Here is a 16,031-nt window from a genome sequence, read left to right as displayed (position 1 = left end):
CAGGGAAACATACATGGCAGCACAATAGTATACTATGTGCAAGCACTTGTCTTCTGTTTCCAGGGTTTCTCTTTGCAATGTAATTGTCTGCTAGTATAACTGGGAGATATATTGCAGGAGCCATCACTAAAGCATGTACTTGTGCTTTTAGTTCATCTTACATCTGTATAGTGTCTTTAAGAGGATCTGGGTGCACCCTTAGCGGGTTAAATATTGTTGGTGAGGTATGTTTGCAGAAGTTGCGATTTGGGCATGTAGTCTCTGAGTGTGGAGGCAACTCTGTGTAGTGCCAAAAGGAGAAGCTCTGTGTCCTGTGTGTAATGCAACAACAACAGAATTACAATCGCCTTGTGTAAAGTGTCTGGTAATGAAGGCAGATAATGGAATTCTTTGCAAAAGCAGATGCTAACTGGCTCCCCAATGCTAGGCAGAGGACTGAAAAGTGATACCAGCTGGAGAGGAGAGGGAAAAAATAAAAAGCTGAGAAAGGCATTGAAAAGAAGATGCCGTGGATGCACGTTTATTTAAGCAGTAAATACTTGTTTAAAATAATCTTACGAGATTCTTATTAAGAGGCAAGCTGAGAATACAATTCCAGTGTTAGAAGAAGTCAGCTGGATGCCCAGAGGATATTTGTATGCAGATTGGAGGAGTAACCGCTGGGAATAGAGCGTTACTATTTACGCTGCAAGGCTGGCTCGTGAGGACAGCCCTTGGAAGTGTTTAATTGCAGGAGGTGGGGCATGTGAGAGCCAGAACCTTCTGTTGTTCAGGGAGCAGACAGCATGTCCTGCTCAGGGAGGATTGGTTTTAAAAGCAGGGGTGTCTCTGCTTGTCCCTATGTTCATGAACATGTTCACACATGCTTGTGTCTTCTCCAGCAGAAATTGGTAACGGTGCTCTCCTGCCAGACTGGAAGTGTAGCATCTTCACTCTTTCCTCCACAGTCTCCCACTATTTTACTAATCCAGCCATTTCAATCATTTGCTTCATAAATGAATGTGATATTTTAATAAAGGACTTAGTCTACAGGGAGGTTTCCTTCTGTTCTAAGTATGAATTTGTTCAATCCAAAACATGCAGCAGGGAAAATATTTTGGGGAAAAAAAACAACCAACCAAACAAAAAAACCCCACAAAACCCAACCCAAACAGACAAACAAGACCAACTCTAAACAAATAAGCAGCTTGATGGCCCGTGGAATTAGCCTCTGGGGTTTTTTTTGCCCATATCTTATTTTCTTTCACCAAAGGATTGTTCCTGCAGTGGGGCATTACTGGCTACACCTGGAGTACTGAGCTGGGCATTGGCTCACCAGGTTTCCATTTCCTGGCAGACCAGGAACTTCAGTGGGGCTCTGTCTCATCCCAGGCAATTGCTGTAATGGCTAATTTTTAGAGGACTAAAAATTGCTTTTAGTTTCAGCCCAGCATGGAACAGGAATACACACATACTTCTGAACAGCTAGCATTTTTCCCATGTGAGAAAACTCATTTTGGGCTGCTCCGGGAAGAGGAAACACCACAGAGTTCAGACTCACTGATATGGGCAAGCTCAGCAGGCAGTTGTCTGCAGATAGAGGCTGCAGCGATGTGTCCATGTGTACAGTGTCACAGAGCTGCCCCTGTGTCTCACTTGTTTCAGGGAGTTTTTACAGACAAGCAAGAAATTAATTTGGAAGCAGACTCTGGAGATGTGCAACATCATATCTGTACAGTGTGTTCAGCATTGCTCCTTCACTTCTTTTCTGTGCATCTGAGTACTCATTGCTAAAAACACGCTTTAGACTTGTATTTTGCTTCTAGCAAATGAAAGTGAGATGTGTCATCCATGTAAAATGAGCAATGGAAGAAACAGTGGCACAGCAGTGATCAGTCACCAGCAGCCCTCCAGAGCACTGATGCTTCGCTTTATGCACAAAAGCATAATCACTGAGAAATCCTCTTTCTGCTGATGACCTATTCTTATAGCAAACACACACTGCTGTTTCTTGCTGCTCTGCAGTGAGTTGTTTGTTTGTGGTGAGCAGAAAATGTCCTAGAGCTCTTCAGCTCTGGACTTCACTTAATGGGAAAAGAGTGTTAAACCTTGGCGGTGTGAACAAAACACGTGTGGCTGCGTATGTGCTTGCATCTGCTGTACTTCCAAAAGCACCATATTCAAGACCTCTCCTCACTGTTTTTCAGCAGGAGGTATCCTGCATACTAAGCAGGAAAAAAAGAAAAAAAAAATTCCCCACTTTCCAAATTCAAGTAGCAAATCACACCTCTAATTACATTTTGACCCCATTAGCTAAGGAATATGTTCAAGCACTACGCTGCTCCATGGATTACTATGTAATGCAGTTATGTGCATTTTTGGCATATAATTGATAGAAACAAGTGAGGTTTCTAATTTCTTCTGATATTCTGATTTTGTGCAGACCTCTGTAGGGCTTTACAGCTTTCCAGGGATAACATCTCACCCTTAATACACACCCCCAGGATTTTAGGCTCAGACTCCAGGCCACTGGGGATTTTGAGTGTGGCAGGAGAGTACTGGCCTGTAAATGCAACAACAGGAAAGCTGGTTTTTGTCTATGTTGCTCTGAGTGTGTCAGGGACTGGGGACAGGAGAGTGCTCCACATATTCTAGTGGTCCCTGATGAAGCAAAAGGGGCTGCTGCAGTTAGTAGATTGCTGTAGAAGGACCCTTGGAGAGGAGAGCCATCTAAGTGGACCCAAGTTCGGCTAAATCACCCAGGCAGCCTGCACAGGAACTGTGGAAGGAACACTTCCACTTTACTGTCTGACTTCTCAGCAGGTTTTTTTTCTTCACTTTTATTCGCTTCCTTCTCACCTTCCTCTCAGCTCTTTCCCCTCTTCCCTGTTGTCATGGGAACATTCACTACAGTGGTTAAAATCATACTACTGAAATATGCTTCCCAGTGGAACGGTAGTAGCTAATATTGATCTAGGTACTGCTGCTGACTCAGGGATATAGTTGAACATAAAATATCTCTTATTTCTCTTCTTAATGCATAATGCAGCAGTTTCTTTCACCTTGGGCTGTGTACTAAAGGTGACATCCAGTGACAGAAAACTTTGACTTGCTTTTTAATGCACGGCCCAGCTGAAGCATTTGATGCAGGTGGTGTTACAAAGCTGTCTTTAAAATGACAAATAGGAAAAAAAGTAGTTCTAAATATTTGTATGCCGGTGGTGAAAAAGCATTCAGATTAAACTGTCAGCATCCACAGACGTGCAATGTGCTCCAAATAACTTTGTAAGGATATTGCACCCTGCCACAGAAATGTAGATGAAAAACAAATAACTACTTTAATATCAAGTGAGGGTGCATTTAAAACTGTAATAATTTATATCCATTGTCACTGACATCTGCTTTGAGTAATCCATCTGCACAGTAGCGCATAATGTTAAGCAGAGCATGGTGAGCATTTTCTGGAGTCACCAGGAAGAAGCAAAAGTCAAAAGATTCTACCTGGAGATGTGAATTTGCAGTGTGCTAGCAATGTAAGCATTACAGTTTCCCACAGAGGTTAATGAACCAGCTCTAACTTCATGAGAGTTTCCTGAAAATAGATAGTTTATGGAAGATAAGATTGAGGTTCCTCCAGATTTCCCTTGTTTACTCTTCTTTAAAAAAAAAAGAAAAAGAAAAAGAAAAATCAGTTTAGAACCAGCCTGTTGTGCAAATAATTGAAATCATGCAGATTTCATGTGAAAAGTATTTGCAGCTGCTGCTGCATTTTGCTGTGTGAGTGACAGAGGCACAGCAAATGACGTTTTGAGTCTGTGCTGGAAAGCCCTCTGTTAACAAAGAGTAAATGCTGAGAAACCATCCCTTTTTAGTGCATTCCTGTGTGTTCTTGAACATCTTGCATGTAAGTTACTTTGTGTTATAACTCCACGTTATGTTTCTTGATCTTTCCAGAAAAAATCAGGCAAAGATATGCAGATCTACCTGGAGAGTTGCACATTATTGAGCTTGAGAAAGACAAAAATGGGCTGGGGCTGAGCCTTGCTGGCAACAAGGACCGGTCTCGTATGAGCATCTTTGTAGTTGGTATCAATCCAGATGGACCTGCGGGACGAGATGGAAGGATGCATATTGGTGATGAACTTCTAGAGGTAAGGTAGCTACTAAGCAGGATTCATATGGAGAGAGGGAGAGGCATATGTGAAGCTATCATTTGAACCTTAAATAAAGCCCACAAATGGAATTAGGTGGCTGAGGCAAGGAGCTGCACTGATTTATGCCAACTGAGAACTTGGCCTTTGGCAGGTAAATGTGTTTTCAGTGAAACAAAAATCATTGGCCTGTGAAAACTAATGTCTTGTGAGTGAAGTCTGTGCTCTCAGCATGTTCACAAGCTATGGTTGGGAGGGACTGTTGAAAGGCAGGAAGGGGACTGTAAATCTATCCTCATAGTGCATATGTGGTTTTACAGGGAAATTCACACCTGACATTGAAAAAAAACAAACCCAAACTCCCTCTAAGTCACCATATGTGTTTTTACAGATGACAGAGACATTCCCCATCCTGAAAATAAATTTCATGCTGTAATCTGTTTTCATCTGTTGCAACTTCAAATACTTATTTTCTTTAGTTGTGTCTGCCACGAGTTCACCCATGAGGCAAGAGAGCTCATTAGCAAGCAGAGTATTTTGTCTTCACTTTTTCCCTATCTCCTTGCTTCACCTTCTGATTGAAAACACAGATTTTCTACACTTCATCTGATTTTTGGCTGTTGCAAAATGACACTTTGCTATACCTGCAGAGGTTCCCCATCTCATGATTGCTTCAGCAGTTTGAAAAATCAGGCATCCCTGGGGATCTTCCCTTCAGAGAGAAGCTTCTGCTGAAGAGCAGGTATATGCTGACCTACTGCTCTCCATGGGTGGTGATTTTTTGATCTTGCAGCAACTCTTTGTGCCATCAAAGAGCCACCTATTTTTTCCTCACATTTCTTGACTTTAGAAAGAGCAATTTGACTGTCTGGGGATACCTTGGGAGTACTCGGAGTTGTCTAAGCATTTGTCATTGTATAACAGTTCTGTAATTATGGGGTTTCAATACACATAGTACAAAAAAGACTTGTTTAATAATAACACTGTCAGAAGTTTGTTATTTTATTTTTACATGTGGTAAATGCTATGAAGGCCTATTCAGTGCTGGAATAGGGTAGGAAAATAACATTCTCTTTCAAATGCATGTTTTTTCTGTCCCTGGCACCACATTTTAACAGTAAAAAAACAAAACAAAACAAAAACTCAAAACCAAACCACAAACCTCCACTATGGGAATAGGCTGAGGGAAATGGGGTTATTTAGCCTACAGAAGGGAAGACTCCAGGGGGACCCTAGAGCTGCCTTCCAATACCTCAAGGGATCCTGTGGAGGGACTTTTCTTAAGCATGTCCAGCAACAGGACAGCGGGAAATGGTTTGAAGCTGAGGGAGAGTAGGTTTAGATTGGATCTTAGGAAGAAGTTCTTCAGTATGAGGGTGGTGAGACTCTGGAATAGCTTGCCCAGGGAGGTTGTGAATTCCTCCTCCCTGGGGGTGTTTAAGGCCAGGTTGAATGAGGCCTTGAGCAGCTGAGTCTAGTTGAGAGGCAGGGAGGCTGGAGTAGGTGATCTCTGAAGTCCCTTCCAACCTGAGCCATTCTATGAATTTTGGGTTTACTAGTTGGAAGGACTCATGGTACTGTTTTCCTCTGTGTATCTCATAGACCAAGTAGTTAGAATCGTAGAATTGTTTTGGTTATTAAAGACCTCTAACACTAGAGGTCTAGCTCCTGCTAGAGGAGAGGTAGAGCATTTTACATCAAACTTTCCCATAAAGAAGGATCTGTTAAAATTTTCTTAGACCTCAGTGGTTATATTTTTGCAGTACTTATTTAATATTAGGTATTATTAGAAGTACTTGAAAGATGTACCATCTGAGGTTCATCACATATATCTCAAGGCTTGAGATTTTGTTATAAGTAGCATTTTCCAAAGTGGTGGTGTTGCCCTAATTCCTCTCCCTGTCAAGCTGAAGATAAAATGATTTGTTGTATTGGGGTTTTTATCTTCAGTGGAATGAAAGTGTTCATCATCTCAAAAGTCCCAGACTCCAAATAAACTCAAGTTCCAAGAGGCTTTTTAGTAACTACCTCTCTTGTTTACCTTTGCAACCAAATTAAAAGGTGTGTAACCAGTGCCATTACTTCTGTGAAAGGATGTGGTGACCTCATTCTGGTCCCCAGTGAGTGTGTATCCAGTGTCAAAACATCCTGTGTTACAAAGGAATGGGTTGTGCATTAGTCATGTTCATACCAGTGGTCAGTTATTCACTGCTCTGTTTTTTTGTGCTTTAAAAGCATTTTATTGTTATGAGAAGAGCATTGAAATGGAACTAATGGGCATTTACTTGGCAGATTGTATTCAATAACTATTTCAGTAACCATGAGGAATTCTCATACCCAAGAAGTATACAGATCAGCAAGGTAGGAATATCACAGAACAGTTGGACCTGGAAGGGACTTCTGGAGGTCATCCGGACCAACCCCTCTTGCTCAGGCAGGGCCATCCTCAAGCTAGTTGTTCATGGCTGCATCCAGGTGGCTTTTGAATATCTCCATATCATTTTGTGCTTCTTCCGTGCCAATGATGCAGAGGTCAAGGTGGTCACCTGGCTTTACTTACTGTGTCTTTTACAACAAAATAAGTTAAAAGATCATTAATGATGAAGCCAAATGTTCAGAAGTGAGGAAATTACAGAATCCAGGTTGTTTTGTTTTTTTTTTCCACTAAAAGATATAAAATTCAAGAGTGTGAATATGGTTGTTAGTTGCAGAAGTGTTTTATCTCACCCATGTTATCCTTCCTTCATTCAGAGACCTGGATGGACAATCTTTACTGATGAAGCAACTTAACTTCTTTTTATATCAGTTTTTAAAATGTTCTTCCTGCAGACTGAGCTGCTGGCCCTTGCCCACTGGTCAAATATATAGTTAGTCCACAGGAAAAACCCTATTGGACTTTGCAGCCACTTTGTCATAAGCCTTAGAGGTCATTTTCCCCATGATTGATCACTGCAGGTTAGAGTTGGAGATACAGAGATAGAGAGGGAGACATACAAGCTCCTCATTTTTGTTCCGAACTAGGGTTTGACTGGATTTAATTGAAGGAGGTGGGAGGCTGCCTCAGCTCCTTATTCATAAAATCATTTGTTACTGAATTAATTAAATACCATTTAACTTTTAGCTTCTGCAGACAACTGTAATCTTTTGGAGGGCATGGTCCTGGCTTCTTTTTAAAGTCAGTCCAGCCTGTGTACACTGAGAGAAATGCAGGTCACATAAAAAATTATGTGATATCATTATTTTTTTAAATGCATTTTCTGTGATGTATTTTATATGAGTATGTTGCTGGAGAAAACAACTTTTGAAGGGAGATGGTCCTTTCATCCAACTTTCACACTTGGGGGAAAATTTACTTGGGTCAGAATTTGGTCCCTGTGCAAAAGAATGTATTTTTCACATGAGGCAAGTTCTGCTTTTTTTGTTCCTTTTCCAAGCACAGAAGCCATCTGTGGTGCTCCTGCCTTGCACTCTTGCTGTTTTAGTGCAGCTGTCTGCACTGCTTCATATCTTATTAGTTTGAGCTTAGTCCTGCAGCTGATTGTGCCCAGCATGGCTCACAGCAGGTTCCCAAGGTGCTGTACCTGTGTTGTTCAGCCCTGCTGCTCATGGGCTCTGCGTGAGTCTGTCCTCTTGGTAGGTTTTATTCACGCTGAATAATCCACCTTGTTATTATTATTATCATCTCTCCATAAGAGAGTCAACATTCTGTTAATAAACCAAGCTGTTCAGAGCCCTGTTATACTGAATTACTGATGTTGGGATTTTCTGCCATCTCCCTGTCCCTGTTTATCTTGTGGAATATAGGACAGGAGGTAGAGGGAAACTTCTCCTTTGGATGTTTTGGTCTAGGAGGCCACAGCATTTCTTGAGAGTAAGAACCACTCTTGGTCATCAAGAATTGCTGTTCAAGTTTGCCTGTCATTCATTCTGGACAGTTGCATGGGAAGGAATTCTTTTTTCTTCTTTTTCTTGATGTCATTTTGGATGTAGCTCAAAGCCAGAGGGCTTTTGTACTAAATATCCTTTTAGAATTATTTAGGTTGGAGAGACCTCTAAGATTGTTGACCCAGCACTACCAAGTCACCAATAAACCATGTCCCTCAGCACCACACCTACAAGTATTTTAAATCCCTCGAGGGATGGAGACTCCAGCACAGCCCTGGGCAGCCTGTCCCAGGGCTCAACAAACCTTGCAGAGAAGAATTATGGAATGCTAGGGGTTGGAAGGGACCTCCACAAATCATCGAGTTCAACCACCTTGCAAAGCAGGACAACTTAGGGCAGGTTGCACAGGAACACATCTAGATGGGTTTTGAAGATCTCCAGAGAAGGAGACTCCACAGCTTCTCTGGGCAGCCTGTTTCAGAGCTCCATCTCCCTCACAGTAAAAATATCTTTTTCTCTTGTTGACATGGAATTTCCTATCCTATTGGCTGAAAAGAGACTGGCTTCATCCTCCTGGCAGTCACCCTTCAGATATTTGTAGACTAAACAGCCCCAAGTTTCTCAGTCTTTGATTGCTAATTTCTGTTAATCTTAGATAAATATAGCTTTATCACTTTGGGCATTAGGAAAAAACTCTTCACAATGAGGGTAGGGAAGTATGGCAAGAGATTGTCCAGGGAGGTGGTGGAGGCCCTATCCCTGAGGATATTCAAAGTCAAACTTGATAGGGCCCTGTGTAACGTAATCTAGATAAAAATGTCCCAGCTCACTGCAGGGGGGCTGGCCAAGATGGCCTTTGAGGGTCCCTTCCAACCTGATGCATTCTATGATTCTCTTCTTTAATAGCAAGATAGATACTGTGGTATTTTACCCAAGTAAATTACACAGCCAAAATCACAATGGCACTTCTGTTTTAGAGGGGGCGACTGGCATTTTATTCTCAGTTGATTTGTTGTGGGATTGCTAATTTTTTCCTGTGCCAAGACAGTTACTTTGCATTAGGCAAGTGGCACTGTCCCTCAAGAGGAACAGTACTTGAATGTAGAAAGTCAGGCCCTCACATGAGAAAAGTCATCTTAAATGATTAATTCTAATGATGGTTTTTTATTTTACTTGGAAGAGTCATCTCGAATGAGGAACTCGTGGTGTTCCTTTATTTTATTCCAATTTAAACCAAATAGCCATGCTTCTGTTCTTTTCAGATGCGTTTAGTGAAGGTAACATTGAGGGATAGTGTCCTTTTGTTTTTTTCACAGGGGGATGCAAATAGTTATGTACTCTGTGTGCAGGTTACCAGTTCAGGTTAGTGCTGGGTGGTGATTTTTAAAGCTGCAAATGAGGTAAAGCTACAAACCCAAAGATGGTTGTACACGAGGGCACAGGCAGTCTGCGGTTTACTGTCATCCTGTTTCCCTTCCCACACTCTCTAGGTAGGGAACCACAAGGCTCAGCTGCCAACCGAGCCAACAGCAAAGCTCAGTTACAAGGCAGGGCAGGAGATTTTTCCATCTTTATGGATTTTATTGTCTGCTGATCGTTGTAGATGATACACATGTTTGAACATGTGCCAGGCAAGAAATTTGGTGAGGAGAGAAGTATGCACATTCTAATTAATTAATTTTTCTTTCCAGTATTTTCCTCATGCTTTATTATTTGGGGGTTTGGTGTATTTTATGGGGTTTCAGTCTGTATAATTTGACTGATCAAAAAGGTCTTGAAACTTTTCCCATTGTTTTAGAAAGTCTGGTTGTATCTGGAAATGCTACAATTTCTGTGGCTAGAAGGAACTTAATGCAAAGATATATTTACTATAGAAAGCTGTGCCAGTTCTTTTACTAGCTTTGGGGTATCATTTAACTTGATTTTCATAAAAATCAGATGATACTAATTTTATGGATTTGGAAATCCACATAGTATTTGGAACTCCACTGCCACATAGTTTAAAAAAAAATATATCCATATCTAATGTTTCTCTCCAGCAAATTAAAGTTTGAGAGGCAAACAATCCTTTACCTTTTTTTTTTTCTTTCCCCTGCTCTTAAGAGCTCAGATTTCAATGAGTTTGTACTTTCTGCTACTTTAATATATTAAACTGTAAACCAAAACTTGTGTAGGTGAAGGCAGTGGTACATTGGGGATAGGTGATAAAATCAGTGTAGGTTTATGTTTGAGATTAAACTGAAGCGTGCTGACCTGACCTCATACCTATAGCATGTTTTTTATCTTTCTCTGTTCTCTGGCCAAGAAATTATGTAAAGAGACATTTAGAGAAGAGTTAAGGTTTATTTAGAGCAGTTTGTTTATTTTTTTGCTTAATTAAAGTGTTGATTTTTCTTTTCTAATCTCTAATGGGAAAAAAAGAAAAAAAATCTAACCAAACCCTTAAGCACAGATTTATGGAGTTTGACTCCTGGAGTATTTTTTGGTTAATCTGACATTTTATTTATCTAATTTGAAAGATTACTAAATGGTGTTACTTAGGAAATCCTGCATGTTCTCTTCTAATATTTTTTTTTTTGTTGTTTCACTTAAGTAGGCTTTTGTGCTTTACTCATCACTGTGGTATCTGAAGTTAAGAGACCATTAATTTGCTTTGCAAAATAAAGAGACCTTTTTCTTTTTTTTTTTAACAAAAAGAAAAATTAATACTGGCTGTAGTAACTATGTGGGACAGTCCAAAACCTTGTGGAGATATATTACTTTGATTATCCTTTCATTTTGGTGTAATTAAATAATTATAACTTACAGACCCAGCTCACAGCTAATTACATTTTGGACTGCTTGATCTGTCTAGTGAATAGGATTAATTTACCCAGAGTAACGACTATAAATTTTAATCTAAGAAGTCTGCTGTTTAGAAAAATTGATGTTAATTTAACTAAATCCAAACAATTTGTAAAGCATACAGCATTCCCAGGAATCATTCATTTTCAAACTTAGAGAAATTAAGTCAACAAACTTGCTAAAAGTTTCAAGTCCAGCTTGAAGCCAGAATGCAGCTGAGCATTCATTTTTGCCACTGGATTTTTAAATCCTAGAAGCATAGAATTGTCAAGGTTGGAAGATATCTTTGAATCATCAAGTCCAACTGCTCATCTAGAACTCACTATCCCACCACTATTGCTAAGCCACTGCCACTGAATGTACCTTTGATTAACAACGTGTGTCTTGGAATGTTGCTTCTTGCCTAACTTTGCCACCAGGCAGCAACAATTGGTGTAATCATAGAACTATTTGGGTTGGAAGGGACCTTAAAGATTATCTAGTTCCACTCCCCTACCATGGGCAGGGACACCTTCCTCTAGATCAGGTTGCTTGAAGCTTCATCCAACCTGGCTTTGAGGAGGCATTTGCTTAGTACTGGCCATTTTGTGCCAACTCAGACTCTTTTAGACCCTTTCTTGGCTCCATGTTCAGTAAGCACCTTGGTAGGTAAATGGTTTGCACTTTGATGTGTGTGAATAATCAAGTTTCTAAGGGTTGTATTCTTGTCCTTGCATTGTCCTTATTTAACTGATGAACTTAGATGTTGTTTTGACCTCTTTTAAAAAAGGCAGGAGTATTGTGAAGTTGCCAATATGACCAAATAGTATTACAGAATCATAGAGCTGTTTTACTTGGAAAAGACCTCTAAGATCTTCAAGTCCAACCATCAACCCAGCACCACCATGGTCATTAAACCATGTCCAAAGTGCCAAGTCTACACAATTTTCTAACACCTCCAGGGATGGTTACTCCACCACCTCTGTGGGCAGCCTATGTCAGAATAACATGATGCAAGACTAAAACTTGTCCAGTTTCTTGCTTGAATGAATAAAATCTTCCAAGAGCACAAAGCCAAAATCCAATACAAACATTTTCAGCAACCAAAACTCTTTATAATCCCTAGTAAGTTGTTCCTGGTCTCCATTATCATCATTTTAAACTCCATTGGTATTTTAAAGGTGAATGCAAGTATTATGTTGTGAATTAAGAGTGGGAGCAAGAAAATTGCAGTATTGAAACAAAGCTGGCTTCTTCCTTTGGAAGGGTACATGAGCACTCCAACTCCATTAATCTAATCAAGATGCTTGGAGTGAGAATTTTGACAGAGTTAAATACCAGATCATTCTGCATGCTTGGAAGCCTCCAATGCTTGCTTAGATAGATGGCAAGACTCAGGACAACCTGATCCATGAACCTGAACTGACATCATGACTTTGAATACTATTAATTTCAAATTTCCCCTCTCCCACCCCCCCAGTCTTTAAAGTTTTGCCTTCTTTTATGGCCAAACCTCAGGATGCAAAATGTAGCTTTGAATTAGTTTCAGTGTCTTAAGTTTTCAGGTGTTTGAGCATAGGTAAATAATTGTTCTTTCACAGATCATTGTTCTTTTGATGTTTATTCCAGTCTAAATTGTCAGAGCTGAAGGAAGAGATCTGTGGTAGTTCTGCTCCCTCATGTCAGGGGAGGATGCTTTCCTTCGCCACCTTGCTGAGTGTGCACTTCAGTTTAGTTGTAAATCTGAAAATCATCAGGGTACAACTAAGAAACTGCTCAGGGGGGTTGTTAATCTTCTTGACATAGTAGATTTATTTTTTTTTCTCCATCGTACTCAGCTCAGGTTTTACTTGCTTTAAATTTATTGTGATGTTCATATCTACCTTCTGTTTGGCATAGGATCTGCATGATTGTAGCTTGTGTAATGCCTGATGTGAAAGATGAACATTCTTCCTCTTAAAGGGGATCTGAAGCCTAAGAAACTCAGGGCATTGAGGGCAGGCTGAGGTGGGGGAAGGTGTCAAACACGAGCCCTGCCTGTGAAATGAATGAAATGCTTTAAATATTCCATTTGTACACCACTGGTTATTTTTGTGGAATGATGCTGAGTATGCTTTTGCTTGGCTTGGAGCTGCTATACTCGTCTCAGAGATGTTGTCCTTGTTGAAGTCCTACTCACTGGAAGACAGTAGGCATCTTACTTTCTTCAAACTGGGAGAGGAATTCTAGTTGTAGACTAACTCATACCCTCTCCTGGAGGTAGCTGGCTGAGAGGAGGTGTGACAGCCTTGGGCAGGCCAAGGTCAAGCTGAGAAACACCCATCTTTTATCATACAATGTCTTTCTGCAGCACAGCGGTGCCTGAAAGAGAGTCTTGGTATCTAAGCTCTGGAAGTAGTTCTCTCTACAACTACCTGAAAGGTGGTTGTAGCCAGGAAGTGATTGGTCTCTTCTCTCTAGCAAGCAGCACCAGAACAAGAGGACACAGTCTCAAGCTGCGACAGGGGAAATTTAGGCTCGAGGTGAGGAGAAAGGTCTTCACCGAGTCATTTGTCATTGGAATGGGCTGCCCAGGGAGGTCGTGGAGTCACCATGATACTGTGATACTGTGAATTTCTGTCTCTAAACACTGCACAGGCAGGTGCATCTATCAATGCAACATTGATATTCTTTTCTGTAAGAATCTCAAAAGTCTAGGTGATTCATGTTTTGTAGACTGCATTTTCTTTGACGCTAATCTCTTTGTCCCACAGTAAATTTGGAGGTCTTGATCGTGGAAATAAAAACCATGCATAGTTCTTCACTTATATGAAAATATTTGTTTCCTTTTAACAGATAAACAATCAGATATTGTATGGAAGGAGTCATCAGAATGCTTCTGCAATCATTAAGACTGCCCCATCAAAGGTCAAACTAGTTTTCATACGGTAAGAACAATTCTCATCACACCATTTGTTTTGCACTTCTGCCTCTTACAGTATATACTGTCTGAAAATGCTCAACTTGCTCAGTTCTCTTGGAAACAAACCTTTTTCTTGACTGTTCTTCTCAGGACAGTTGAAAACTTCTCCTTAAAAATGCTGGGGGAAAAAAAATTATCTGCAGTAATAGAATGCTGAATGTGTGCTGAAAACCTGAGCTGTCCTGCTCCTTCTCCCATGACTTACTGAAGTGCTTTTGGTTGGTTCTGCCAACACAGTGGCAGTGTGGGCAGCTTGCTTTACCCAGACTGCCAAGAGAAAGTGAAAATGGTGCAGAGGCTTGAGGCTGGAGAAAAAGCTGCTGTGAGAGGAGTAGGCAAGTGTAGATGGAGTACATGGAGCATGGACTGGGTGATTGTGGGAAAGATACCTTTGTATGGACATCAAAAGAGGATTTAAAAAGTGATCTAGGGCTTATTTGTACAGAGGGGGAACCTGACCTTGATGCGGAGCACTGATACAGCTTTTATAGGAAGGAATATGCTAAAATGACCTCTCACCTGCATAATTACATATGGGCATCTTTTCTTTTACTCCAAGCATGAAAACTTTTCCTATGTGAATTGATAACAACTTTGTGCATTCACTCTGTAGTTTAGGAAGTATTACCCTTATGACCTTGTCAGGAGAGCTGGGAAGAAGCTGCCTCTTTCCCAGAACTCACACATGCTTTAATATATTGCTACTTCGTAAATGTAGCTATTCCAGCTGTGACTTTCATTCCATGCCATTTTATAATGTAGTCTTCCCTCCAAAATATACATCATACTTGATATTGGTTTATATTCTTTGTGCACACACAACTTACCTGTGAACAGTGTAATAATCTGTGGGTGAATGCATATAAATGTGTACATTTACTTGCATGGTTCTGTCTGGTACAGCATACACAGAGATGATGGAAGAGCAGCATTAGCACAGTGAAGAATGAGTTGCTATACTTGGCAGCACAGAGGATCCAGAGGAGATTAATGATCTTGCCTGCAGCTCCCGTGTTACTTTCCCCAGCTATTGAAAATTAAACGTCATGTACAACAACTCACTCACCATTACCTAATTGCATGTGGAAAATGTGACTGGTTGGAAGCTCTAGAGGCAGAACCATAGCTTATGAAACCAAAAGCCAGGCTGGGTTTGGTGGTGTCAGGCAGCGTGGAGAGTGCAGGCTCGTTGCAGCCTGCCCTGTGGCACTGAGCACCACGGCTGGCTGCAAAGCTCCTTGTTCTGCAGAGCTGTGATGAAGGGTGTGTGGGAGCTCCGGTTTGGAAATCCTTAGCATGTCATTGTTTTTTTTTAATTGTGTCTAACACATAAAGGCCATCTGAGCTCTTATTTCAGGGTAATCCTTGGTATCAACACAGCCTGGGGGATGAAGGGCTGGAGAGTGGCCCTGCAGAAAAGGACTTGAGAGTGAAAAGCCAGACATCAGCCAGCGCTGTGCACTCACAGGCTGGAAGACAACTGTCCTGGGCTGATTCCCATCAGCGTGAGCATCAGCTGCAGTGCTGAGTCTGACTCTGGAGGCCTCGGTACAGGGGAGACATGGACAGGCTGAGAGAGTTGGGGTTGTTCAGCCTGGAGATGAGAAGGCTCTAAGGAAACCTTCTTTTCAGTACTTAAAGGGGCTGATAAGAATTTTTTTTTTGCAGTGAGGGTGGTAAGACTCTGGCCCAAGTTGAGGTGGTAGATACCCCCATCCTTGGACCCATTCCAGATCAGGTTGGACAGGACTCTGAACAACCTGCTCTAGCTGAAAGTGTCTGGGCTGACTGCAGTGAGGTTGGTCTAGATTACTTTTAAAGGTCCTTTCCAACCCAGAAGATTCTATGATAATTCCTCTTTTTGGATCATCTGTGTAGAAGTGGATTTTGAGGCACAATTTTTCTTCATGATCATGAACAATAGACATTGGGAATACTACTGGATAATTCTTGTTTCTCTCTAGTGTTTAAAAAGAAGAAAAAAAAGTTTATATGTTTAAATGCTGCTGCTGAGGTTGTAAACTTTTATCTTCACATTTCCCAAGAGCACACACCTTGTCACTGCTCTTGACCTTGCATTAGAGTACCCTGACAGCTGATGTGTCTGATGGCTTGACCTGGGGCAGCCATTTGAGCAGCAATGCAAAGAAATTCTCCCACTGAGAGAATGTCATTAGGAACTGGAGCACTGCCTCTAACTTGGGAAGAAAACCAGCATCACCTTTTTTTCT

The 16,031-nt window shown here is 41.1% G+C and overlaps 1 protein-coding gene across 1 annotated transcript in view; it reads left to right on the top strand.

The window, feature by feature from the left end:
* Positions 1 to 16,031, top strand: part of PATJ (PATJ crumbs cell polarity complex component) — a 168,041-nt gene that overhangs the window by 94,469 nt on the left and 57,541 nt on the right. Inside the window, exons 28-29 of the mRNA XM_054165049.1 lie at positions 3,934 to 4,130; positions 13,674 to 13,765. Of these exons, the coding sequence (XP_054021024.1) occupies positions 3,934 to 4,130; positions 13,674 to 13,765 (289 nt within the window). The remainder of the gene's footprint in view (positions 1 to 3,933; positions 4,131 to 13,673; positions 13,766 to 16,031) is intronic.

Source organism: Dryobates pubescens, chromosome 11, assembly GCF_014839835.1.
Source record: "Dryobates pubescens isolate bDryPub1 chromosome 11, bDryPub1.pri, whole genome shotgun sequence".
Lineage (NCBI taxonomy): Eukaryota > Metazoa > Chordata > Aves > Piciformes > Picidae > Dryobates > Dryobates pubescens.
The sequence above is the reverse complement of the archived record's forward strand: the minus strand, read 5'-3'. Positions and strand labels throughout refer to the sequence as shown.